The 27,345-nt window shown below is 39.0% G+C and overlaps 1 protein-coding gene across 21 annotated transcripts in view; it reads left to right on the top strand.

Moving 5' to 3' along the window:
* SOX5 (SRY-box transcription factor 5) overlaps nucleotides 1–27,345 on the top strand; it is a 651,142-nt gene that overhangs the window by 499,930 nt on the left and 123,867 nt on the right. For 16 of the 21 annotated variants that reach the window (XM_065683868.1, XM_065683903.1, XM_065683877.1 and 13 more), the window contains 2 exons: nucleotides 1,452–1,520; nucleotides 4,477–4,503. In XM_065683868.1, the coding sequence (XP_065539940.1) occupies nucleotides 1,452–1,520; nucleotides 4,477–4,503 (96 nt within the window). The remainder of the gene's footprint in view (nucleotides 1–1,451; nucleotides 1,521–4,476; nucleotides 4,504–27,345) is intronic. The other 5 variants (XM_065683843.1, XM_065684003.1, XM_065683984.1 and 2 more) reach the window with 1 other exon arrangement.

The raw sequence follows: 27,345 nt of genomic DNA on the forward strand, positions 1-27,345 counted from the left end.
GAACAGGAGAAGTGACTTACCTATTAAACTAGAGAATTTGTGTCACACTTCTGTTTGCATGGAGAAGGTAGATGAAGGTGTGAAGGTGGTGGAACTGTTGAGATTCTTCCACGAGAGACATTCTGCAGGAGCTATTTCCCTTGCCCTACCTTTTAAAGTCACTATTGCTGCAGGATGGCTGGATGATCTGAAAGTGAAAAAGAAAATGGAGAGAACGGAAAAGGCAGTTAAAAATCCTGAAGGATTTCTTTTAATTAAAGAAATTCTGTGTTATATAGACATCATAATAACCAAACTTTTTTTTAAAAAAAGGTATTGAAAAAAAATTGTTTGCTTGCTTAAAGAGAGGCTGTAGAAATAAAACACTTATTTAATCTTTTGGATGTGGGGTTAACTGTGAGTGAGTGTTATGCTAATAGTAATAATAGCAGTGAAAGAAAATACCTAAGGGGAAGAATGCACAAAATTCCTCCCAGTAAGTATGTGTAAGTTCCCATCTGACCCTGCGATGTGTACACATACCACAGGGGAAGAGCAATACTCAGTCTAATGTTTGTACTGCTGTGCTAGCTATTTGTGAGAGCTTTTGTTGTGGCTTAAACAAAAGTTTTTGAAGTTTGCATTTCAAGTTTGAGGTATATAATGGCTTATCTCCACCAGTTCTCTAAGAACTCTTAATTTGATTCTATTACTGTATATAAAATGTATCTACAATAAGGTTCCCAATCTTTTAGTCAGTGGAGTGGAAGGATGGAAGTCCTTATGGAAAACGCGCATGACTTTGAGAGGAGACATAATGATGACTCCATCAACTTCTGCAAATCAGTTTGAGTGTTGAGCTGTGTAGCCTTGCGCTGCCTCCTTATTCCCTTTTAACAATTTTCCCAAAACGCAGTTCCTTGTATCCCAAACCCAGTCTCTTTATGTGTTTCTGCGTGAAGGAAATACACACACTTAACACTTTCCTCCTGGATGTCAGATTTCCTTTTTTCTTTGATTTTTTATTTTTTGAATAAGTGATGCCAAACATAAAAAGGATGTTGCTGTCCATCCTACTTACTTTGCCTTTCCTGCCTTTCCTACTATTTCCCATTTTCTCTGCCATCATTGTTCTTTCTCCAGCAAGTTGGAGCAAATCAGTGCTCACTTTTTGGGGATTTTAGCAGTACCATTTCAGATAGTGAGAGAGGACATTTTTGCATCAGTCCCTCTCTTGCTATCCAGCACAACATTTTATGTAAGATTTCCTTTCACACTACTATTAGCTATGAATTGTTCCTGAACATAAGCTGCTTGCTTCAGCAGCCATCCAGGCTGCTGTTAGCCATACTCAAAGGTTTCTTAGCTTAACAGAGCAGTTTAAAGAGCCAAGCAGAGTGGAAGTTTCCTATGTACCGACTCCAGGAATGATGATACATACCTCACATGTCTTCTGTGCAATTTCTTCACAGATCGCAAGACAACAGCAGCAGCTCCTGCAGCAGCAACACAAAATTAACCTTCTTCAGCAACAGATCCAGGTCAGAGACCACGTTTCCACGCATGCCCCTCTTATCTCTCTTTTCGCCTTTCATTTCCCCACGCTTTCCCTCAGCCATTATTGTCATAGTTTCTTTAAGAATCTCTGCAGATGGCTCACATCTTAATTGTGGAAGCACATGAAGATGTTATCTGTCATTAAGCAAAAAAGTCAGTTTCTTGGAAGGCATTTCATGATTACACAGCTCCTGTAGGATCAGGACCCAGATGTGAGGGGAACTGGCCATGTGAACAAGGGTTTGCAGGACCAAATCCTCTTTCAGCTATAGACTGAGGAGTGGCAAAAGTGTTGCCAGAAAGAGTTGGATTGGAATGGGTCTCCTATGACTGTTCTTTGAAGTTTTGTGGAAGCAGTTCTCTTCAGTGATCTGTAACCAAGTGCACCTCCTTCCCGCTGCCCCAGGTGTTGAAAGTCTGGAAATTTTCAATTCTTTGGGTGAAGTATTGTCTCAATGAGAAACTGGTCAAAATGTTGCTTAGATTTAGGAGAACAACTGTGTAGGTCCTAGATATCTGCAGGTTTATTCCTAGTCGTAGAAAAAAGTTGTTAACCCAGCATAACTAGTAAACTTGATTTAACCTCTTTTTGCCTTAAATTATTCAGAAGTTTCTTTCATGCCATTGACTGTTTTCATCACTTTTCTTCCGTGTATATATGCATGTCCCTGCTTGGGGAATAATGCAGATTAGTTTGCCCATGAAGGTTTCACAGAATAACAAAGGAGGGATTTGACATTTCACAGGTATCCAGAATCATGGTTAAAATCTCTGGCTGTTTAAGTATGCAGTTATGTGTAGAGCAGTGCAAGTTGCTGTGGAAGTGGATGCTATGTTCTGTTATTTCAGTAGCAGCAGATTTTCTTTCCAAACCAGCTCTTTAATGTTTCAGAATTAATCGTCTGAATACCCATAACTCATCTAAGAAAACTTAATTCCAGCAAAATCAGAGGAGTTGTATGGCGTCACTCTAGAAGAAAAACCTCCTTTATAGTTTCAGAGGATATTCTGTCAGTATCAGGACTTGAGTAACTATGGAAAACTTCTGGGGAAGGTCCACCCTTCTGTTATAAGGCAACTTCCGTACAAGATGTGCCTTATTGAAAATAATTTTGAGATGGATAAAGCCTGGCTTAGTCTTGGCCTCTGGGTGTTTTTTTGGGGGTTGTTTTTTGTAGGATTTTATTTTGTTCTTTAAATTTGTATATGGGAAGGATTTTTTTTCTTGCTGTATCTGTAATAAGACCTTAAAAGAAAAACAATAATAGAACCTCTGCAATATCAAGGAAAGTATTTACATTTTTAGCATTTAGCTGTGGCAGTGAGAAAGGAAGCTTTGTCATAAGTAGTGAATGAAAATAAATGGGAGTAACATAATTTGACCCCAGCCCTTTTAAGTTTTAAGGCCTTGTAGATAAGAATGAAGTATGTCATTTTTAGGGTAGTAGAGAACACTGATTATTGATAATGAGATATAAAGCCTTTCATCTCTTGATCCCTGGTCCAAGTTTGACCTGAGTCAGTAGTAAATGAAAGTCAGCTAGCTACCATCTGATACAAGCTGCAAACCTAAGAAATGATTTGGAGATGTGTCTCAAGGGATTTTGAATGAAATACTGACCCTGCTAAGGTCAGAATTTCACCTCCAAGGTCCACTTCACACAAAACCCGTCAGATTTGGGACACCCTCCTTTTGGATAGTCACATGATAAAGGTCAAGAATTGAACAGGCAGAGAGACGATACTGTCCTCTCATTCCCACAGAGATGATCGTTTTGTGGTGAAATTTTTATTTTACTGCCTGCCTCTTGACAGTTCTGTGGTCTGCATGGTCCTGAAGTCTCACAAACCCTGGATAATCACTATGAAGTCACTGATAGGAAAAAAGGTTTAAAACTAAGAAAATCCTTATTGACAGTGAATACAAAGCAAAACGTTTCTTCAACTAAGCAATTGCATGCTTAGTTGACTGTTAGAAGAAACAATTCCTGAAGAAATCTTCCTTTGTGTACAAATGAAGACAATGAAGTCACCCTAACATGCCCATGTTTAAAACAGTCTGTGAGTTTACAATCAGGTTGTGGTAGGTGGAACAAAACTCTGACATGAATGTAGCTGTGAGTTCAGCTTTTATGACCTTGCCCTAATTAATCTAACAGGCTTCTGTCACATTGGCTCAGAGTTTTTAAATAGCATTAGATTTATTGACAGGGAAATATTCCTACAAAGTCTGGATAACTATTTGACTTATGTGCAACTGAATGATTAGGCTGTAGTTATGAACACAACCTATTTATGACAAAGGATTCGTTTTACTTGAGCCAATTTTTTCTAAGCTCGCAAGAGCTGCCGTAATTCCAGATAAACTATTACACAGAAAAAAGCTACTGAAATATTGTATTGAAAACATAATACCCTAAGGTTAAAAAAACCCACAACCTGCCTGACCCCATGATTTATGACTCCTTTTTTAAAGTGTGCTAACTTGGAAACAGTTCCTTCTGTCCTTACCCCAGTATACAGTCACTGATAGACACACAATACATAAACAGGGAGAGGCTGTGACATGTTTCTCCCCCTTGGAGGACTGCAAATGCAGAGTATAACTAGAACTTAATTAAACTAGCCACTTCTGTGATGCTGAAGAAAGATGTGCTAACTACTTGAGCTTAGGAAAATGTACCTGGCACGTGAATCTCTAATAGACATTATGTCTTTTTCAAGTCCATCTTTTCTGAATTAACGGGAAGGAGGTGTCACTAATGCAGAAGACAAACAGCTTGACTTCATATAGAGAGTTAAGCAAGGAGATAATACTAAACTGGAGAAAAGTCGCAGATTAGATTAAAGAATCTTTATGACCTCAAAATGCTAAAATGTGATCTAGATAGGATTTTGTGTTTTGGCAAATGTTTATAATTTTATTTTTCTGCTTTTCAGGATATTCTAGACCTAATTTGTGAAGAGGTTTGAGTTTCTTTGAATAATTAACTAAACCTCCCTCGATGTTATTTTATGCCACTTTGGAATGCGCCCTCCCATGCGCATGCTTTCTGTTCTATTTAATCTTCATGTGTATGCTACTGAAAAGGTTTTCACTTTAACCATTTCTGCCTGCTGAGTATTTGGGCTCTTCTTTGCACACCTCAGACTTGCTATTTTACCAGAAATGAAACAAATGCGTGTTCTGTCAACTCTTGTGTATCAACAGCCTTGAAGATCTCAGGCTGTGTTTCAGAGCAGCTCTGTAGTGATCTGCAGCTGTAAAACAGGCTGAGGAAAGAGCATGCAGACACCAAGTGCAGCCAGCAAGTTCTTGGGCTAAATCTAGTTCTCCCTACAGGGCCTCAAGGGAGATCTTGTGGCGATCTCCTCATCTTTTGTGAGGCCACACACCACTTCCTTGCTCTATAACATATAACACACCATAGTGTCCTTGCTCTATAACATGGCAAAGTCTAGAGCTCTGTAGCTGTCACACTGGTTAGACAGAGAGCAAAAGAAACTTGAAGGCTAGATGCTCCTTTTTCTTGATGCTGAGCTAGTCCCCAGGACAGGCAATGAGCATATGAGGTGTTCTGCCTTGAGGAGTGTCTCTGAGATAGAAAGTTGGTGCAGTTTACAACTTCCACTTGCTCAGAGAAAAAGTTTAGCCCAGGTTGATGATTGAATAGTTTGCTTTGAAGCTCAGTGACAAATGTCACTTTAATGGAACTATATTTAAAATGAAATATGGTTGTTAAAATTCATAAAGCAATTCATATTCAGCAGGGCACTGTTGATAAAATAGGTCAACCTTGCAGCCTAAATCGTGATAAAACCAATGCTGCTAATCTCACAATTTTGTAGAAAGCCTGACAATGTTTTATGTTTTCCTCTCAAGCCCCAGCTCTTGGAGTCATGTGATGACAAAAATGCCAGCTTTCATTTCTTCAAAATGTAAACTTCCAGCTCTCATATTTCCAGGAAAATCTGAAACCATGAGCACTACAAGTTCCAAAATTAGAAGGCAAACAAAACGGAGGCCAAATGTTGTTTTTTAAACTGTTCTGATTTTTAGTCAAAATTTTTTTTGGAGAGCCCAGCTCAAGATCTTGGAACACTTCGGGTTGCCAGTAACGTAAAACTAAGATCTCAAAGCAGCAAGAAGCAGCAGCGCTGCTTTACGATGTCTCTAACATTTGGGTCTTAGTTTCTTTTGACTTTCTAGTTTAATACTGCATGTACTTGGTTACTAATTTGTATTCATTTCTGAGTGATGTACTTAGCACAAATACTGGAATTGAGAGCAGTTCCTGACAGGCAGTAACCATTTGATGACTCTGTGTGTTTTAGTAGAGGGTTTTCTTTCTTCTTCAGAGCTAGAGACTTGTCAGCATGTGTTCTAACAGGACACCTTTTCTGTTAGAAAGTTTGGACCTCTGAAGAACAAGAGGATCCTGACTAAGTTCTCCTGCAAAGCTAGAGAGTCATTCTTCTTGCCTTCTCCACCTGCCAGATGGGATCTGACTTCTGCCTGGTGCCTGGCTTGATGGTACAGGCAGCTCCAGAGCCTGGTGGGACCTTAGCAGGTCCTGCTTCCAGGTGAAAAGCTTATGGTGGCCTCTGGCTTCAAGCTTTGCAGACCCTTTTGTCTGGTAGGCAATGTGGGCATCATGGCCCTCCAGACTCCATGCCCCTTTGGGCTACAGGCTTCCTGGCTTTCCTAAATCCCTCAGCTGCTCTAGGTGTCCTCCCAGCTCCAAGTAAGGCTTTCCTTTGTGAGCCTGGATCCAGATTTCCATCCTCCCCACCCGCTGTCAGCTGGCTGTGTCCCTTTCCCCATGAGCTGTGTTGGTAGATGGAGAGGCCTGGCTGCACGAGTATGTTCCCAAATCAGAATATTCCCATTCTCATTAAGTTCTGAGGTTTAAGGTGGTGTTCCAATTTGGAATGTAATAAAATCTTGAACACTTGGAATTTCCTGCAGGATGGTTAGTCCTTTTTGTAGCTAGATCTGTTTTTTTGAAAATCTAGCTGTATTTTTAGGGAGGAAAGAGGGATTTGGTTTCTGAGTTACACAGAAGTTCAGAAAAATATTTCTTAAGCTTAACGTGCAAAGTTTTGAAATGACATGGTTGTTATTGTTAAAACTTTCCGAGCACCAAGAGGCTCTGGGTTGATTCCAGTCTTCCAAAACACTGGTAAAGAGACCTGCTCCCACAGTGCTTTAGGTGTCATAATTTACCCACATAGTCATCTATGGTGATAATTTTTGGTTTTGTTATTTAGATTTGTTGTTGCTTTTGAACTCCTCAGATGAGCAATCGTCTGTTATCCGTAGCTGGCTGAATGATGTTTGGGCCTGTTTGTGTTCTCTTTGAGAAAATACTGAGATTTTGATTGACCTATTTCAAATGAAGTTTAGTTGTAAAAAGCACCAGTTTCTTGTTGCGAGAAGTCACTGACCATTTGACTGTACGTAAAGAAATATGAAGATTTGTTCCCTGCCCCAACACATTTGTACTCTAATACTTCCAACACAGCTGATCCTTTCATCTTCTGTCTCCTGCTGGAAAGCGAACTCCAGCATGCCACTAAGTAAGCTAAATACTTGAAATACTCTGTGTGAATAATAAGGAGGGTAGAGGTCCTTACACTTAATCCTTGCCCTGGTGGTATCTCCTCAGTACAACCACAAGGACTTGTGACATTTCTTTCCTGGTGCACAGCTTCTTGCATGCCTATAACCCAGAGTTCTCTAGGAGGCTTTAAAGGGCTGTAGAGGATGAATCCTTCACTTGAGATGTAGAAATGAGCAACCACCATACAAGTGCTTGGTTATGGATTTAGTGATGTCTGTTGCTTCTCTATTGCCATTTTCCCTGGGAGTTCTGATTTTCTAAGAATTCAGTGACAGCAGAGCCGTGCTTGATGGTTCCGCGACCCCTTTGCAAGCCGTTGCACAACAGAACAGTATTAGTTCTTCTGTAATTAGAGTCCTCTTTGCATATCAGAGAGAGGTGAGGACAAAAGGTTTCCTTGGTAGACAATAAAGCCGTTGAAGTGAGGGCCTGATCCAGCTCCTACTGAACGTAGTGAAAAGGCTCTTATTCATATTAGTGGGAGTTTAATGAGACCTTTCTTCTGTAGAAAACTCTGAGAAAGTATCTCCTTCTCACTCTGCAAAATGTTTTCAGAACAGGCTCCGTCCACTGAGATGGTTTGTTTTTTATTTTGTTTTGCCTGTGTGGATATGACAAGCTGTGACTGCACAGTCAAACTGAACAGGCTCATAGACTGGGGACATTTTGTCCAAATTCATCATGTGTCACGAGCAGCTGTTTTACTGCAAGTTATAAACACGGGCATACTGGATTCAGTGAGACAGGCCGAAGAAGGAGTCACACTGCAGCCTTTCCCATGACTTTGCAACCTCTTCCCAAACAACTGAGGTTGCCGGCAAAGAGGCAAAACGATTGTTTCTCACAAAAGCTTTGCAGCTGATGTCGTATCAGTTATCAGAATAACTCGCCTGTCCCTTGAGAAGGGAAAAGCCCCTGGGAAATTAATTATACAAGAAAACAACCAAAAAAAAAAAAACCAAAACCTGCACACAAAAAATAGAAAAAAGGCAAAGTTGGGGGAGGAAATAGGGAAAGGGAGGAGTGTAAGAAAAATCTAGGCTAGCAGTCAGGATGAGTTAATTGCTTTCTGTCCTCTCAAGTTCAGTAAATAACGTGTATTTGGCTGAAGGGTCTGACACATGTACTTTAGAGTAATCTGTGGGTCTTTGCTTCCTTTCCTTGTGGAATCACAGAATGGTTTAGGTTGAAGGATCTTGGAGATTGTCTAGTTCAAAGCCCCCTTCCACTAGACCAGGTTGCTCAAAGCAGGCCCCATCCAGCCTAGCCTTGAACACTTCTATAGAAGTGAAGTTATATAAAAGATTGCAGATTGGTGAGGTGTTTATCTGAACTTATTTCTGCGCAGAGCAACACTTTGCACCAGTGTACCATGGTTTTACTTCCAAAGAGCAGGTAATATGATCTCAAGCCTTTCCTACACTCTTACACAATCCAAATGTGCTGACTGGTGTAGTTACACCAATGCAGACAAGGAGAATCTGCTTGAGACTTGTATGACTTGAATTTACTGAGATAGCAAGAGCATGTTTTCATGAGATAAATCAGGGTTTTTTGACTGTGCTGAGCTGCATGTTTCCAACAGCACTTAATGATAATGAAGCTTTCTCCAGTGTTACCAGTCCAAATGTTCTAAAATTATGAGATTGTTTTGAACTTCATGACTCTTTTCTCACAATTTTAGCATCTTTTCTTAATTTCCTTTTTGTTACAGAGCTTTCAGTGTTCCCATTTTCCAGTTCTCTCACACAATCACAAGGGAGGGTGGGAAACATATTTTTATTAAAAAACCGAAACAGAATGCTGAAACACACATAATAATCCAGCAACTAGGACTGCAAGAAAAACGCCAGCAGTTAAATACAGTCATCACAGCTGGCAACATAGTACTCCAAGACCTCACCTGCGTCTCTCTACCCTCCACAAGCACCCTCTCAGAGACCTCACATTCCAGGGCCCTGTCTTTACTTTTCTCTTCAGATCCCCTCTCCAATTTCTGCATCTCTCTGAGGCACCCCACAGCTTTGGCCACTTCCAGCTCCCTGACATTGCGGTACTGAGCAATCTTCCTTAAACAGCTGCCCACCCTTTCCCACATCAATTCCTCCTTTCTGCCAGCCCTCCCTTTTCTTTTCCTTCCTTGTCATTATTTCCACAGTCTTTTTAATGACTCTGGGCAGCGTTTTATTTGCTATAGACTGTGCATATGTCATTTCGTGAATGTGTTTGTTCAAAATGTGTGGGGTGGTGTACCTGCGTGCATGTGAGCTGTGTTCGCGTTTGTGTACCCGTGCAGGTATTTACACAGCAGGCAGCAGAGGTACGGGGGCAGAAGCTACCATGGTAGTTTGTGTAAGTGGCTTGAGAAGCTGAACATGAACTCTTTATGGCTGTGTTCTTGTCTGTATGGAGCATGTGTAGTCATGAGTACTTTTGTTGTGCAGCCAAAAAAAACCTGCTACTGCTGCCTCTGCAGTAAGGTAAAGCAGGAGATAACAATAAATTTTTTACTGCTGGCTGGTGGAGGTGTTTAGGATGTGTTTTCTTTATATCTTCATCCGCCCCTAATTGAAGATGCTTTAAAATTGAATGACTAGCAGTCAAAACGTGTTTGCTTCAAGCTGAGAAGAAAAATGCTGGTGTCTCTGCTTCCAAACTGATTGCGCTTTGTACACAACTGACAGCCACAGTCACTTTGAGTGACTGATAAGTGGGAAGCTTTGCCACTTATCAAGGAATGCACGCTGAAAAGAAAGGACTGGAGCCGTTCAGATGCTTTGGCGTGTTCAAAATAACATCTCACATCAGTCAGACTCAGAGGCACTAGGAGACATTTCAAAATAAACTTTATATCTATCTATCTATCTAGAGGCAAAGATTCAATTTAACAGACAAATCACTGTGTGGCATCGCATTGGCTCTGAAAATGAGAACATCATTATAAGGGTCACCAGTTGCAAAATGACTCAGGTAGCTGCATAATTTGAGAGCATTTATTGTAGGGTCTCACCTTCCAGAAAAAGAAATTAATCAAAAATTCATAACTATCATTCTGGTGATTTCTCTGAATGTGGGGGTTTTCATCTCTGTTGGCCGAGTAATACTTGGGTTATGTAGCATGTGACATCCTGAAGGATTCCAAAGAGAATGAAACTCTTAAGCCGAATTTGGATATCATTTATTTCCTCTTCAGTATTATGGAATATGTTTGGGATTGCCTGGCTTTAACTAAACTCACAAAATGCTTTTTAAGGTTATGTAGGAGTTGTTGTGCTTTGTAGTGAAATGTAGCATGAATAGAAGATGGAACTTTTTTTATGGTATGTGTTTGTTGGTGATACTATACAGTGATACTTACATTAGGAGATTCTGACCTGCTGGATCTGAGGTGTGAGGGTACATTTTCTTGTACAGACTCTCTAATGACATCAGTAACAACCAGTGCAGGGTTGGGTTGTTCCACTGGCAGTGGTAATATTTCAAGCTGCATTAGCAAGCGTCATGGGAGTTAACCTGGTAGAGTTCTCCCTGCAAACATTGTGTAGAAATACAAGCACACATACTCAGAGCTGAGATGGGGTGTGGGTCTTTGCCTAAAATGAGAGAACAAGGAGATAGAAGCAAGTAGTGTATAATTTCTCAAACTGGAATTTGGACATGAGATGCATCATGTTAATGTGTGTCCATTAGTAGTACTTCAAAAAACTGCTGCCAGGTTTGTACCTCTTATCCTAGCATCATTGGGAGTGTTACTATATAAGGACCGTTATCTTTTGCTGTGATTCTAAGCACTGCATCTGGGCATTAAATTCTGTCCAGCTTGTTCTAACATGGCTATTTTTCTAACCAAAGCATCTATATTTGAAGTACAGGTTATATTTGCCATTGGCATTCCAGAGTTGCCACCAGCATCCATACCTATATCAAGAGAGAGAACTTCGGGGATCATTTAATTTCTACTGGCAATGACTTTCTTTTCTGATTCATCTCTCGCCATGATAAGTGGTCACGACTTCATTTTGATGGCTCATTCAAAATAGACTACTTCAAACTCTGCTGGAATAATGGCTAAAAATGATTCAGAGGGAAAAGTATGGTTCCACCTACTGAATCAACACCACTGTCTTCGCCACCTTGGATTTTCCTCAGGCATCTGGCATCCAAAAGCTGATGATGCCTTACCCTGCATAGTTTAGGAGGCAAGATGAGCTCACCATTTGTGGTAATATCATGCAACAGGCCAAGTGAAACAGTTTCATTTTTGTTCTGTTGCTTATCTCTTACTGAATTATATTGTGTAAATTAAAGTGGAGGTCAATTAATAGTGCTTGGTATTTGTAAGAAGAGTAAATGAAATAGTTTAGTCCCTTGAAGGGGCAATGTGAGTCAAGCCTGACTTAGAAGTTTGGAGAAAGACAGGGAAAGGTACAGTTGTCTCTTGGAAGTCTCTGTTGAGCAAAGATGAACTGGAGACTTACAGGTTTCAGGCCAGCTGCCTTTATTTTTCATAATGCATAGAGTATGCATTTAAGTTCAACTTCCACATGCGAAAGTTGAATAAAATGTGTAATAGGGAAATAATTGCAAGGAAACATTTCAGATTTTTTGTTCAAATTGGTTGAAGTATGCTTTGAAAAGCCTAAGAAATATACGTCAGTTTCTTGTGTTTAGAAGGTAAATGAAAGAGTTTAACTTCCAAGATAAACAGTAAAGTTATAAAAACTAAAATGAAGACTTACATGAAAGTTAATAGTAACAATAAAATGGGACAAATTTAATTCCCAGTACTTGGAGTTTATAATCATTTGACACAGCAAGGAAACTACTTTTAAAATGTTCATATCACGAAATAGTTTTTATCCGGTTTGAAAGACAATAATGATTGTATTCAGCAAATTAAAGGTGAAACTTGGGTAGTTTCAACAAAATTGTTCATAAATCTCAATTTTAAATGGATTTGGACAGAAATGATCAGGAGATTTCTGTGCTTTTGTACACCTGTACACTTTTTTTTGTACACCTTTGTATACATAGTAATACGTTAGGTAATGAAGTAAGGCATTTGAAAGTTACAAGTGACAGAATTAAGTTAAATAGGATTCTTTATTTTATTCCCATGTATCTCTGTCATACATATTGAATAAAAAATTATATCCCGGGGGAGCAGAATGATGTGATAAAGTAATTGTAGACTGTACTCACAAGAGGGAAAATTAAAATGATGTTGACAGTCTTAATTCTGGCATTCCCCAATGTTCAAGTCCTTGACTTTTCATCCAAAGAGCATTATTTTAACTGTGTTTCTGTGTGGTTTTGATGACTATAAAAGCACATAATACTGAAATACCAACCACCTATAGTGTCTTGTGAGCACAGCTTGAACCCTGAAATGTCAGCATAGGAGAGGTGCCAGGCGTCCCTGGAGTTACAGGAGAAATGCTCTGTTCTCCTGGGCTAGCGGGAGTTTTCTGGCTGTGGTGGATAGGAGTCTGTACCATGAATCCCCTTTCTTTCTGTATCCTATTTTCTTTTCCTTCTCATTTTCTTTTTCTCCATCAGGATAGATAAAACTTTTTTGCTGTTGCTGTCCTTGGAAAGGGAGATAGATCACTTGAGTGTCTTTGTTGAATTTGGGTTGGCTGTGTTGAAAATTGAGCTTGACTCTTTCTTTTCAATGCCCTCCATTTGCTCCTTTTCTCCCTCACTGGGGTTGGGACCAGATTGGCTGTAATCACAAGTTGCTACTAATCAATTCTTCCTTCTTAATTTGCCACACTCTCTATGCTTTAGCAAGAAAACCGAGGCTGAAGGTACAAAATGCAAAGCCACCGATCTTTTAGTTAAGGAGTCTCTTGGCTTTGAGCATTTGATGGAAGCCTGTTCAGGCATTTGGCCCTTTAAATCTCTGTGTGACATGAATATGTTTTCTTATCTTGCATGCTGCGTGTAGAATCTTGTCTGCTGTTTAAGCATTACTGATCTCCAGTGTGTCAGCAAGAGAGGCTGTTTTATATAGCGTGTGTAATGAGTTTTAAGTTCTTAAAATCCTTAAGAATCATGTATGGCTAAATTCAGCATCATTTCCAGGTTTTTTTTAACCCTGGAGTCTGAATCTGTAGTCTGGGAATAAGTAAGCATATATTAAACTGCTGATTGATTATGTTCTTACGTTATACACAGAAGTAAGCCGCCTTACATGCACATAGGCACACATTTTGAAATTGGGAATGCCCCAGTTCAGGTATCAATTGCAAACATTATTATTTTTTTGGATATAATTCTTTAATATTACTGAAGGATTTTAGGAGGAAGGAATAGGGATATTTTCCATTCGGGACCACAAGTTGTGAATGCTTACCAAACTATAGCTGATCTTAGATGTGGATTGTTCAAGGCACTATGAATTCTTCAGCGCTGCTGACAGTTCCTCTTCAGCTGAAATCATGTCAAATAGGGAGAACCCTTACTTTAGATCGCAGTATTTCCCAGTGATACAGACAGACGATGCATGCACTGGGAGTTGCACAGTAAGCAGAAATAGACTCAAATTGCTTGAAATTAGATAACTTTAAGGAAATCAAACTTTCAAGCTTCCTTATTTTCCCTTCTGTAATTCTTCGGGTAGCTCTATAGCTATAAACACCCCTTATAAAGATTGCTTGTGTTCTTCTACAGAACCCCATTCTGGCAGCAGGATGTTTCCTGGTACAGGGTAGCTCCCCAGATACATGATGGATCCAGGAGTTTCTTTGCCATTGTGGTAGGAAGCAAAATTGTGGACAGCTAATACATTCTAGTTTATACTCTATATCTTGTATTTCTTCTTTACTTGAGCTGAAAGGCAGATTTGAAATGCTATTTTTCAAGATTTTCGTCTTTCTGTGTTACAAGTTCAGGGTGTTACTTATGTCTACTTCCCTTGTATTACTTCTTACAGCACAGTTAAGAATTCCTGTCTTTTTGGTACGATCAGAATAAAGAAATTAAAACTGTAATCAACTTACTGACACAGAATTCTGATTTCTATGTTAATAATATTCTTAGTTATTACAGGTGTTCTTCGCATCCCCTCTGTGGATTTGTTGAAATCACAAGTTTGCTTTCTGTGTCTTTTGAGAGGGTTGTTGGAGCTCTGTATCCTTTTAGCAGAAACTCTTACAAAAAGGCCCCGTGGGAGGAAAATTGTCCATTGTGTTCATTTGAAAGCTGGCTATCTTTTTTCCTGGAGCTGGGCTCAAGCAAGTTTATTCTTCCACTCAGGGATATCTTAGGAGGTTCCTGTCCTTTCTGGTGCCTAGGAAGCAGAGCTCAGATATGTATATTGTATTTGTTGCCATCATATAATCTGTGTAACTTCCCTGCAAATATAAAGATTTATGCTTTTCCCAGCTGTTCATTTGATAGGATTCTAGCCCTTCATTTAGAGAAAACTATGCTTCTCCGATTCACATTGTTTGAACCATGGCCTCCTTTCTATACCTATTGTTTGTTTTGTCTTTTTTTTTTTGTTGCACGTAACAGGTGTTTCTTTCAGGCAGCCAAGGCAGCAAGTCAAGGGCTTCCTTTATGGCAGATCTCTTGAGACTTTGATTAAACTCTTCTTTGTGATAAAAATGCCACTGCCTCTAAATGAATTGCACATGTAATCTGTATTTGCACAAATGCCCTCCATCCCTCTGCTCTCATTGCTGAAGTCTGTCTCTCTTCTAGTACAGATGTGTTTGCCTTTTCTCCTGTCTTTCACCCCAGAGCTGATTCATTTTTACCTTCCTTATACCGTACTCCCCTCAGAGCCTGGATGCAGCCATGGGAATGCTTCAGAAAGAGCAAACTGTTTCTGCAAAAAGAGCTCCCTTTTTCCTATGTTTCTTGTTGCTGCCTCCACAAATACCATTGTCTATTGGTTGGGAGAGCCTTCCTCAGAGTTTCTCAAGGGGGAACCAAGGGTTAGAAAATAGGCACTTTTTCTGCATCTGCTGGAGTGTGTCTCAGTCCATTGGCTTACAGGTAGCGCAGGTATTTTCCTACCTGTCTTACATTTTTCTTTCACACAGTCACACCTGCTGTTGAGGAGGACCCAGTGCTATTAAGCTGGGTTTCCTGGCTTAAGTATGGGAATATTTCAGGGAGGTCTGGCCGGTTATGACAAGAGCTTAGGTGTGTTGTAAGTGAAAAAAGGTATGTGTAAATCAGTACCCCATGCTACCAACTTACATTTAATATTCTTTCTATTTTTTGTTTAGAATAAGGCTCTAGTATTATATTCTTGACTCTCTATAGGTTAATACCGCCAGAGAAGCAATACAAACCAAAGAGGTGTAAAGGGTGGACCATGGTTTTGGGTGGTTAGTTGGCCCACACTCTTCAAGTATCCCAATGGAATATTGCTCACCTATAATGCGTTATTTTCATGCTCTTCTCTTTATGCCAGGAGATTTATTGGTTAGAAGCTGTGGGGGTGAACAGATACAAATATGCGTTAGTTAGAAGAGATGTAATGAATGTCCTGGGAGCTGTGCCAAACAATTAAGAGTATAGGCATAATGATTTACAGGGTAAGCAAAACCTCAGAGAATGCTGCATATGTACAGGCTACGCTGTGAATCTCCAGAAGTCGAATAACTTACATCATTTCAATCTACCAGAGATAATGCATATCTAGGGAATGAATATGGATGGACTCTTGTTTTCAGTCTGAGACATACCTCCTTCCGATGATTTTCTGTTGCTTTGATCAGTTAGAGCTTCCCAAATGTCATCTGCAGTGCCTTTGAGATCGTCTCTATATAAAGTGTGTTTTTCCTCCTGGTGCAGACCGACCGGCAGTTACAGAGGCAGGGGTATCAGCACAGCTTAGACGTGACACTAGCATTGCATCTATTTTAGTGCCTAACTTTGTGGCAGTGGCAGCATCTGTGGAAAAGATGAAGATAACTGTCAGAAAGTGTGTTTGAAGGGCGTTTAATTTGGAAACATTAACCCCCCACCCCCCAAAGCTGACATTTGCTTTAGAATGCAGTAGTTAACAGTGAAAGATGGGACTTTAGTAAGTCCCATCTATGTAAACCATATATAATATAGTTTCCTAAATCGGTTCTTTCTGTTGAAATGTGTTGTCTCTTTTTGTTAGTGTTTAGTTGCCTAGTGCAACAAAAATAGTTCATTACATTATTTGACTCAAACCCCATGAAGTTTTATTTTATTTTTTCTTAATACATCCATGACAGGGGCCTGAAATTCCCCTTTCCTGTGCAAGTGTAAAACATCATAAAATCAGAACATGAGAATTTAGAGACACTTTGTGCTGAAATATATGGACAAGATGCAGAAGAAACTAACACGATGTAACAATTTCATCAGGTTCCACACAGCTCCTTCTCTGTATTAATTTTCTTTATGTTAAGGAACCTAAACCACTGTTTTAATGCTTCAATTAAAAAAAAAAAAAATAGACTGTTTAAAAAAAACAGACTATTCTAAAAGCAGCTCTTTCTTATGTTCTGGCATTCAAACTTCACTCATGGGTGGCTCTTCTAAGAATGTGGGTGCATTTTCTAAGAGCCTTGCACCCATTTTTCCTTCAGGCATCATATCCCCATTCCTTCAGGAGGTGTGCTTTTGTAGGAGGTTAAGCCTTTTTTCCACCAGAAGGGGACTTTAGGGAGGCTTCCTTGGAAGCCTGTCATTGGTGTTCTTGGATTTTGCAAGACAGTGATACTTCCTGAGACATGTGTGAAGCTCACCTGCCCAGAAAGATTGCTACTCAACAGTCTGTTTTAAGACGGCTTTGCATGCAAAAGACTGATTTTCTTCCTTTTGGGACTATCACTCAATGGAAATGTCAGAAATATGGGAGGATAAATACCGAGTTACATTAAAAAGAGAAAAAAAAGCTCTCTGAAATTATCTCCTGGCTCCATGTTTTCTGAGGTTTTGCATTAGGGGGACGAAGTCACGGTGTGTTGACACAGTCTAATGTGCAATGACATAATACCTGGAATATGGAGACAGCGAGAGGCACAAAATCAAACTTATCTGAGTTTTCACAGGAAGAGAAGGGATTAAACTTTGCTGGTTAAAATACGGATTTTTATTTTTTCACTAAAAAACTATCCTAGTTCGATTGAGATAAACCTACTCAGATCTAATTCTATCCAGTTCCTGGGAAAAGTGGGCCTTAAGATGTTGAGCCTATTTGCCCAATCCCTTTTTTTAGAAATAAAGATTAGGGTGGGAAGTTTGGTCCTTATCTCTAAGGTTCTTACTGCTTCAGAATGAAACTGAAATATTTACATGAAGGACACTTTCTTGAACTCATGATTTGTCTTCACTCAGGTTATTTCAGAAAGCTTTGGCAATGTAGATTTCCCACAATGCTTGGCTATTTTTGTTTTACATATCTTAGAGAAACTATAATAAATTGTTGTTACTGCCTATTAAGTAGTAGAAAGAGATGTCAAAATACTCTTGTGACTTAAAATTCAGATGTTACTCTATGTGCTTGGAAACTTTGATCTAGAAGCATCATCCCGCATTTCATAACTGCCAGGTGTGATTCTTCTCTGCCTTTTCATCCCTTGTGGTTACTTACAGCTCTACAAAATAGCATTCAATCACTAAGTTTTCTAAGTTTTACTTCCATTTCATAGTCTGTTTGCATGGATATTACTGTATGATCCAGATCTTATGCAGCACTGGCATAACAGGATCTTGGAATCTTGTTTTTTACCCTTTCTTTCTCTCCCCCTTTTTTTTTTTTAATTTGTTTTGTTTTATTTATTTTTTAGGCATCCTGTTTTTCAGACCAGGGGAATTGAGGACAGAGGGGAAGCAGCTTGCACATTGTTAGACTGTAGCTCATTGCCAGCACCAGGAACAGAACCCAGATTGTCAGCCTTCTCCCATTGGGCCATGATATAAAATGTGAACTGAAGTGCAGAGTGATCAGAGATTCAGGACTTCTAGGTTTCTATCTTCTGCCTCTATTTTTACTGTTTTTCTACAGAATTTCCCTGATGGTAGTGGTTGTGGGGGGAGAATGAGGCAGGGAAACATGCAGAAAACAATCCTTTTTAGTTTTAAAGTCAGATTTGTGTTGGTGCCATTCAACTGAATCATATTAGTAGATTTCAGTGCCGAAAGTCTGATCCAATCCATCAGTAAAATGTTAGTGAATAAGTGGTAAAAAGTTTGTGAGGGTCAATTTCTCTCCTCTTCAAGGTGAGAAAACCTTTTTCCTTTACCATTTTTAACATTTTCTGTGTTTAAGTTTTTCTAGATCCATTCATCCTAACAAAGCCTCAGCACATACATTTCTTTTTCAAGCATCCCTTGATTCCATGAAAACTGCCTAAACAAACCAGAGTGTAAGGCACTTACCAGTCATTATGCATGAACCCTCTCCTCACCTTGACCACTGTTGGGTTTTTATTCCATTCTGGCAGTGCTAAACTGTGCTAAATGTCAGTGGGATGTCTGTCCATGTGGTTTTTGTCCTGGATTGATCTGCTCCCACTCTGAGTGGTTCATTCACTGACTTGCTTTCTTTTCAGTTTTGGGATACTTAACTGGCTTTCATGCCAGTCTCAGGGCTCTGGTTACCTAAGGCCGGCTTGTCCTATTTAATAGGCACAAATGGCTGTGCCTCAGGCCTGCTTTTCTCTCCTCTCCCCTTCTTCTTCTGTTTTTCATTTAATGGCTTGCTAATAATGAAACCACAAAGGCAACAGTAGGGGCGGCATAAACACATGCTCACCTAAGGGTGAGTTGCTGATGTTTTAGAATTAAAAAACAAAACAGTATTATTATGATAATAAAAGCCAGGACAGGTGCTGGGCACTTCGTTTATTCGCTGATTAAAACAGTCACAGCGTGGCATCTTTTCATATAATAAGCTAAAGAGGGAGGCAGATTATTGCATTGCCAAGGCTTTGAGTATACCTTAACAGAAAATATTTGAGGGCCATCTAATTTTAAGGGTCACTGTGTATTGCTGTATACCTGTTTTATAGAGTGGTGGGCAAGAAGTCAAATACACAAAAGAGTAAGTCAGCTGCCAGAGCATTCATTTCCTTCTAATTTGGTGTAATCCCTTGTCAAGTCCCCAAGAAACAAGAGGGGGGACTGTCTAAATCTGTGCTTCTGCCACTGAATAGGATGTCAAGTAGCGGGTGCAAGACATATGTTGCACTTCTTGTTTCTCCTATCTTCTGTTATTTGACTGTGATCCTTTATCCTTTCTTAAACCAATATTGAGGTGTTTTGGATTGAGTTTTATAAATCCTTAATCTTGTTCATCCTCCTCTGAGCATGTTTTGCTTATATTTTTAAAAAAGTGTTTTCCTAGATTTGTCTTCTTCTGTTTTTAATAAATTAGTTGCCTCATATCTGGTGGAATTTTATTTTGTGGAAATAGGATTCAGCCATAAATGCCCTCATTTTCTGTCCTTAAGGCTCTTTACCCTTGCATAAAGTTTTGTCATAGCAGAAACTTTGCTGTATTGGGAGCTCTATCTTTACGCTTGTATGTGTGTATCATACAAATTCCCTGCATTTTGTAATTAACAGTTTCTTCTGGTGCCTGATGCTCTACATCTGCAAATGAAGTATGGAGATACTTTTTTCTTTGTCAGGCTGCTTCAGGCTAAACGTTTAGACTGGCACTCTGAGTTAATTAAGCACTTATTTGAAGTTAGACTGTTCAATGGCAAATAAAATAAAATAGTTCTTCCAGCCTAGTGGAATGGTTATTGAGGTTGACACAATACTTTCTGCTTTGTCCCTTTATACTTTTCAATCTCTCTACCTGCTCCGTATGCTGCTTTTCTAGGTAGGGACCGCAGCATTTGACAGACAAGAAACTACCTTTAGTAAAGGATGCTAGCTGGTATTTCAGAAGATACATATGCAGAAACAATGTTGACAGCCCTTGTTAAAGCTCTGAATTATGAAAGTGAAAGAAACATACCCTTTTTTAAGAGAACTGAGTAATTGCATCTCTACCAAATACAGCTAAAAACACTAATAAGAAAAGGCAGCCATAGATGCAGGTAAAACTGTTAACTGTAACTGTTAACCCTCTGGAATGAAAGAATATCATGGGCTTTGCCTTTCTTCCCCATTATTTTCCATTTTCCACAGTTTTTCTAATCTCCTGCATCCAGGGGAAATAGATGTTCATAGGATAGGCAGATCTTTTCACAAGACAGCTATGCCTTTCTTGCTACTTTCAGAAGTGTCGAGTTATAGGGAAAAATGCATTTCACTGAATTTGTGGAAGAAATGAAGGATTCAGTATCTTTTTTAAAATGGGGCAATAAATAGACTAAAGCAGTGAAATTTACAGAACTGATAAAATTTTCATTTAGACTTTTTTATTTAGTGAAAGACCAGGATCTTTTCTCATAAGCATCTTATGCATGAAGTTTTAGAAAGCAGTGAATTGTTAGAGCACCTATTAAAAGCAGTAATAAAATCCTTTGTCTTTAGCAGGCATTGTTTTCGGAGGGTAAATTTCAGTAAGACAATTGGTCAAGACAAGCCTTTGGGTGTTTCTTAAAGATTACTTTCTTTAATATCCTTTGAATGCTCTTTGCCTTCTCCTCAATATACACATACTCACAAACATACTTCTCTGCCTTTCTGGAGTTCGCCTAAGTTACTTTACAATTTACACTGATTTTACTTAGCATCTTCATATGCTATGTGAGGGATGAAAGTGCTCTTGGGCTTCAGAGGGAAAACAGGATGAGAATTAATTTCTTGTTCAGTTGGTGTCAGAAGCAGCTAGGCATATGAAAGAAATTGGGATCTTCTTAGACTGCCTCCTGTTTGATTTTAGAGGAGGCTTAGATGTTTACTGAAATTTCCAGCTTTTCGAGATTCACTCATGAGTGCTTTATTCATAGCTGCCACTGAAAAAAGTAAATGTCACCAATGTAATGTGTTGGGTTTTTTTTCAGCTGGTCTGACATCTCTATACTAAACGTTTTGTTTGTGTGCATGTGTAAGCCAGCACTGACAATTCAACAAACCACTAGGAGAGAAGTGGTTTTAATTGTAATAATTTTCAGAGTGTTTCAAGTGTGGTTTTGTTTGTGTTTTTTCCTTAGATTGTAGCATAATAAAACTATAGTTGGTTTTGTTCACATCTTTCTTGGATATGATAGTGCTGCTGAATGCCTTCTTGCAGCATTTATTTCTACTACAGAGAACTGGAAAGGGTGTGAATGATCTGAAGAAGGCAAAACTGGTGGAAGGACCAGTACTGTAACTTCTTTATCCACTGAACTCTGCAGGGAAGTGTCTTCTTTTTGTACTACTGCTACTGCTGCTATATGATACAGTTCAGCTGGTTATTTGTACTGCTAAAGACAAGGTTTCAAGCCAGCTCTCCCAGGCAGTTCTTAGAAATATGGGAGAGCAGGCTTTAAGTTAATGAATACAAACTTGGATATGAGTTTTGGAAGTGCTTACAAGTACACCTCCAAAGCCAATAAACCTCAGGAGAATCAGCAAGAGAACCCTCTGGGCTTCAAGTGGTGTGTGCGCACATGCACACAACCTGCAAAGATTATTTTTAACTTTTAAAAACTATGTTTAACGTCCCAGGATATCACTGTCCATAAGCATTATTCTTATTATACATACGGGAAGGTGAAGTTTGGAGCAGTTAGTCATCGTGTTTAAGTTAAAATGTAGAAATCTAATTCTTACAGTTAAGTAAGAGAAGACCACGTCTTTCCTTTTTGTCAAGCAATATGATCATACCATGATGCTATGGGGTATAAGTATTAGAAAGCATAAGCAGCAAAAGCAAAGAAAAATCCTTCTGTTAGTTACATCATTGCTTTTTAATGACATTGTAAAAAATTGATATATCTTCCCTTTCTTCTTTATATAGGATGGTTCAGTTGTTCTTTAATGTTACTGTAATCCTATCCATGCCTAAGATACTGTTTACATCACATTATATCCTTTATAGAATCTCAGATCTTCTGAACTATTAGTTGCTCAAACAGATTTCGATTTAAACCAATAGGATTGTGTACTGGATAAGATACTGGTTTAGTCCTGTCCTCACTCTGTAATCAAAGTATGTTTAGTACAGAGTTTATTTGGATGTTGACCTGTGTGCTTTACCAAATTTAAATGGACTGTATATACAATTTGCTGTCAAGCTTCAATACAGGGCACCAGTCGGGAATACCAGGTGTTTTTTCCTGGCCAGGAAGTAAGAAAGGTGGTAAATAAGTTGTGATTCAAGTGCCTTAATCTCTAGCTAGAGGAGTCATCAGTCTTGGACAGAAACTGTAACATCAGAGGAGCTTATCAGCTGTCTTCTCAAAGCTTCTTTGCTATTCCTTATTATTGGTAGCAACATTATCTTCCTCCCTATCAAGCAGATTCATATTGCAAGAAACCATTCTCACTCGTTCTTCCATTGTCTCTTGTCCCAAATCTTCTTGATTATTTTGGTATCACATTTCAAATCCAACTTACTCTTTTCTTCTGCCTAAAACTTAACCATGTTTTTATCAATCTTACAATTTGATTGCCGAGTCTTCTGTTGTCATTACATTTCCATTGCTGGCAGGACTTACTGTCATCCCTTCACTTCTGTTGATAATATTGGACCCAACTCCTTCCTTCAGCCTAGGCATTAGCTCCTTGTTTTCCATAACATGAAACTAAAGTTTGGTGTCATTTTTCCAAGGTTATTCACAGATCTGTCACTCGTATTTTTTCTCCTATAGTTTATTCTGATCCTGATTTGTTGTTGGTGACAGTCTTCTCATTATTTTATTTGTTCACTTTTCCTATCCTGTCTTACGCATTATTCCAAAGTGCCCCAAATATGTAGAGTTCAGAGGGTCTGAACCAACCTTTCCAAAATGGTTCAAGTCTTCTTATTGCCCAAATTATTCCACATATTTTAATGCTGTTGTTACCTGCAAGCAATTAGCAAACCCATGAAATCTAGACTGGAGCTAAGCACAGCAGCCTATGTAATGCTGGTAGACATTTACTCCTTTCTACCTTACAATGTTTCATGCTTGTGGTATCTTGTCTTAAAAAAAGATATGAGAATGTGCAGGACTCTCTTTGATCATACACAGTCAGATGTTGGACCTCTGGAACTTTCTCACAATATAACTAAGAAATGATGACAGTAATAGAAAGATTCACCGAACTTTACTTACTTCCCTGTCTGAATTCACCTGGATTCTGAGTTACTGATTTTGTGTGACACAGCCTTGTGTTGAAAAGCCTTGGCTGATATGGGGCATCAATGTGATCACGATAGTCACCTCCCACCAATTAATTGCTAGTTTGCTGCATGAAGCCCTAAGGTTTTTCCTTCTGAGTAGCTAATGATCCAAATGAACTCTACCCACTCATGGATCGTTCTGTCCATATCAAGGCTTTTGACATTATTTAGGTTGGGGATTACCACAAAATACGTACTCAAATTTTTGCAGCATCAGTTTCTTTCTGCTTCCTGCTGTCTGCTCACTAGACTTGTAAGTTGCTAATGCCTGGACTCAGGATGCTGAAGAGCAAAAGAAGCTTCCTTTATCAGAAAAGATGTGAGTAAATTTACGCTTACTTGTCTCATTCCCATTCAGTATGGGCCTCATCGAAAGTGCACTCTGAATTGCAGTCTGTATCATGCATAGCATTCATTCCCCTTATGCCACAGAAAGCAAATAGTGTCAAAAGGCAAGCTGTAATAAAATGAAAAAGCACCTGATGTTATCTGTTCCCTCTTGGGAACTCCTGCAGCTTTCAGTACGTTTGTGTGCAGCTGAGTAGAAGAAAGGTAGCAGTGGGATTATTAGTGAAGAGAGCAGTTTAGGAGAGACATGAAAAGGAGACCAGTTCTTATTCTGATTCCCTTTTTTCCCGTGCAGTTAAAAAGAGAGAATAGTTTAAACATGCTTCTGTCAAACTCCTTTCATTGGTCTCTTTTTCTCAGCAAAGTTACCAGTGGTTTCATTCACAAGATGATCTTGAAGGTTGTTTCACTGTCACTGGGATATAGTTAAAGTATTTTGTAAAGGGTACCACTCAAGTGTAAAGATGCCTGGTAGGAAAAATAAGGCCCTTGCAGAAAAAGAACAGCAGCCCATCAGATCTTGCTTTTTCAAACCAGGCAGGTTCCCCCACGGAAAGATTAATTACAGTCAGGTTGGAAGACAGCCTTGCTGTATTTTTTTTCTCCTAACATTAGAAGAGATAAAGGGGGTGATTAGTGTGCACAAAGCCTCTGATCAAACCAGCATTGAGGTTTGTGACAGGAGGTTCAAACACTTTATGGATCACTGGTGCTGACAGGTAGATCACACAAGCCTTAAACAGATGTTTAGTGAGAAGATGAATGTGTGAGATCTCAAACGTGCAGGGCTCCTTTGCCTGGCCATAATAGGCTGTGAAGCATTAAAAAAACCTTTTGTTTGTTTGTTTGTTTGGTGGTTTTGTTGTTGTTTTTTGGGTTGTGTTGTTTTTTTTTTTTTTTGTTGTGAAAAAGGAAACTACTAACAAGCTTGCATGATATTTTGGATTTTTTTTTCTTTGTTTTTTAATTGAAATTAAATATAGCCAGGTCCTTAAAGTTGTTAAACTTTTTCTTCAGGAAATGAAGGCTATTCTTTTGGGATGTATGACCACAATTTGCCCTCTCTATAAAACTGTTGCTGTGAGCCAATGAGTGTACATGCTCTAACGAGGTGCATATGCGATGCTCAATTGGAACAGAGATATGTTCAAATTAAATTACAAAGGTCTTTATATCAGAGAGCTTCAGAGACAGGATGCTTTTATGGGATATGCGTACTCTGTAGAATATACTGCGTCAGCACGATGACTTGAAAATACAGTACTTATGTAAGGCTTGTTGAGCAAACTGTTTACTAGACTTCATTGAAACATTTTGAGTTGTTGATATGAAGGGAGGAAAATACTGCATCAGTGCCATTTATTATGAGAATTCAGAAGTTCTGGGCATGATTTTTAGTACCTTCTCAAGAGAAATTATCTTTGGCCTTGCACATTGTAGTCACAGAATCCTTTAATTCGGAGGTGAAAATATCCTGTGTGGGGGACAAGTGGAGACCCTCCCTATCTAGCAATATATTAAGACCTTGGCAGAATGTCTGATGGATGTCAGACACCTGGAGGGATCTATTCAATTTAGAAATGGGCTGAAGCCAAAAAATTCAGAACCCAGACTCGGATTTGAACACTCTGGAGTTCAAGGATATTTTGGATAAGGGGTTTAAGCCATTCCGTATAAATAATCAAATTACAGACTTTGGTCTGGGCTTGGATTACAAACACCCTAAAATCCAAGAGTATCCCTTAGGGCTTGATTTAGTTGGTCTGGAAAGCCGTGGTCAAGGGTTTGAAATCTTTGCCATCAACCTTGAAAGCAGTTGGTTCATAAGTGTTGGGTTTTTTCTTATCCCCCTCCATTTGCTGTTTTTTAGTTCTTTTTAAAGAAATGCAGAAGAAAAGGTGTTTGTAAGCAACTTCCCAAATTATTTTTTGCCATCCATGAGTGTACGGCTGCCTGTTTGAATGTTTCCAAGAAAGTATTGTTCTTATGTGACAACAGGTCAGAAAGACTCTGCATTAATTACACTAACATATGGTTATTAACAGATTCTAGCTCAGGGAGCAATACTTTACAATGTTATCTTCCACATAGTCAGATGTTAGCCATATTGTCAGTGCTGGCAGCTATTGTTTCACTCATTTACTTCACAGAGCTAATTACTCCCTAATAATAACTTTACCTTGGAGTTTTTCACTTGCTTGTGCCAGCAAACCTGTTCACACTACATATGCTAATTATTGGCACTTATTCATTATGTTAAGATAGCTTTAAGTTCAAGCTGTGCAGCCTGGCTTTCGGTATGGAGCCAGCTGGCTGCAAAGTTCCACCTTTTTTTTTTTTTCTTTCTTTCTTTTTTTTTTTTTTTCTTACTAAAGTCATTAAAAGTTTTAATATGGGCCTATCTTGTTCTCTTTACAAGATTCACTCTTTCAGGAATTCAGGTGCATACTTCGTTACTCATGGACAACTGCAATTTTACAAGGAGTTCCCGGTTTTCTTGAAATATATCTCAGCTGCAGTGAGATCTTTTCCGATAAATGGATGGTAAATTCATTCGTAATTTGAACTATAAGGCCATTTACCAAAAGGGATTTTAATAGTCCTCCTTCCTCTACCCAGTTCTAGCTCCTTGCCCATTTCGTCACTCTTACTTTCCTACTGAGAGTCCCAAGGCCTTTTCAGTGCCTGATGAAGGATGCTCACTGTTGATTTTGTTTGTGCTTTCAATGTCTAGAGGGCCTAAACCTTCAATGAGCTTTGTATGGATGGATTCACTGATTTGTCCTGGGCTCAACATAAGTACAGCAAATCAGATCATTTAGATTTGCAGCCTGAAACACACATATTTCATGGGATTTGGTCTATTACATCTTTCCAGAATTCTCAGTGATCCTTTTTCACACTCTAGAATAGTGCATATTCTCATGAAACGCAGAGAAATGTGGTGTCTTCTAAAGATAAAATTCTTTCCCTGATTTGCATGAAGAATTTTATGACTACCAACTGAACATCTACATGGGAATCAAAGACAAATGATGTCTGATCCTCATTAATGCTGTATATGCAGTATGGGATGTTACAGAGCTGACTTTTTCAACTGTGACTCTTAAAGAGTCCTGTGGCAGATCATTGTCTAGTGTAAATCAGCATAAGTGCTTTTCCACTATCTGGTAAACTGGTCTGACGTTTTGTGGAGTTCTTAAACAATTTTTATTCAAGATAAGGTGAACATATGTGAAATCCCGTTCATTTTTATCAGTAGAAAGAGGAGACTGAAATCTTCCAGGAATTCAGTCCATATTGGAAAAAAAAAAAAAAAAAAATCTATTTCTGGCTCCTCATGAGCTAAAACCTTTGAATTCCATGAAACTTTGAGCTACCCTGACATTACAAATGTGAGTTTTATTTTAAGTTGTCGTCTAGCTAACTTTATTAGAAAAAATGCATGCAGAAAACTGCTATTTGGCCCTCTCACATCTTGCTGTGCATAGTACATACGTGATGATTTATCTCCATGCTAGCTGTCATATTGATGAGAACGTGGATGAGTTAATTGAGGTTATTTCA

The sequence above is a fragment of the Lathamus discolor genome, chromosome 1, assembly GCF_037157495.1.
Source record: "Lathamus discolor isolate bLatDis1 chromosome 1, bLatDis1.hap1, whole genome shotgun sequence".
In the NCBI taxonomy this organism is placed as follows: Eukaryota; Metazoa; Chordata; class Aves; order Psittaciformes; family Psittacidae; genus Lathamus; species Lathamus discolor.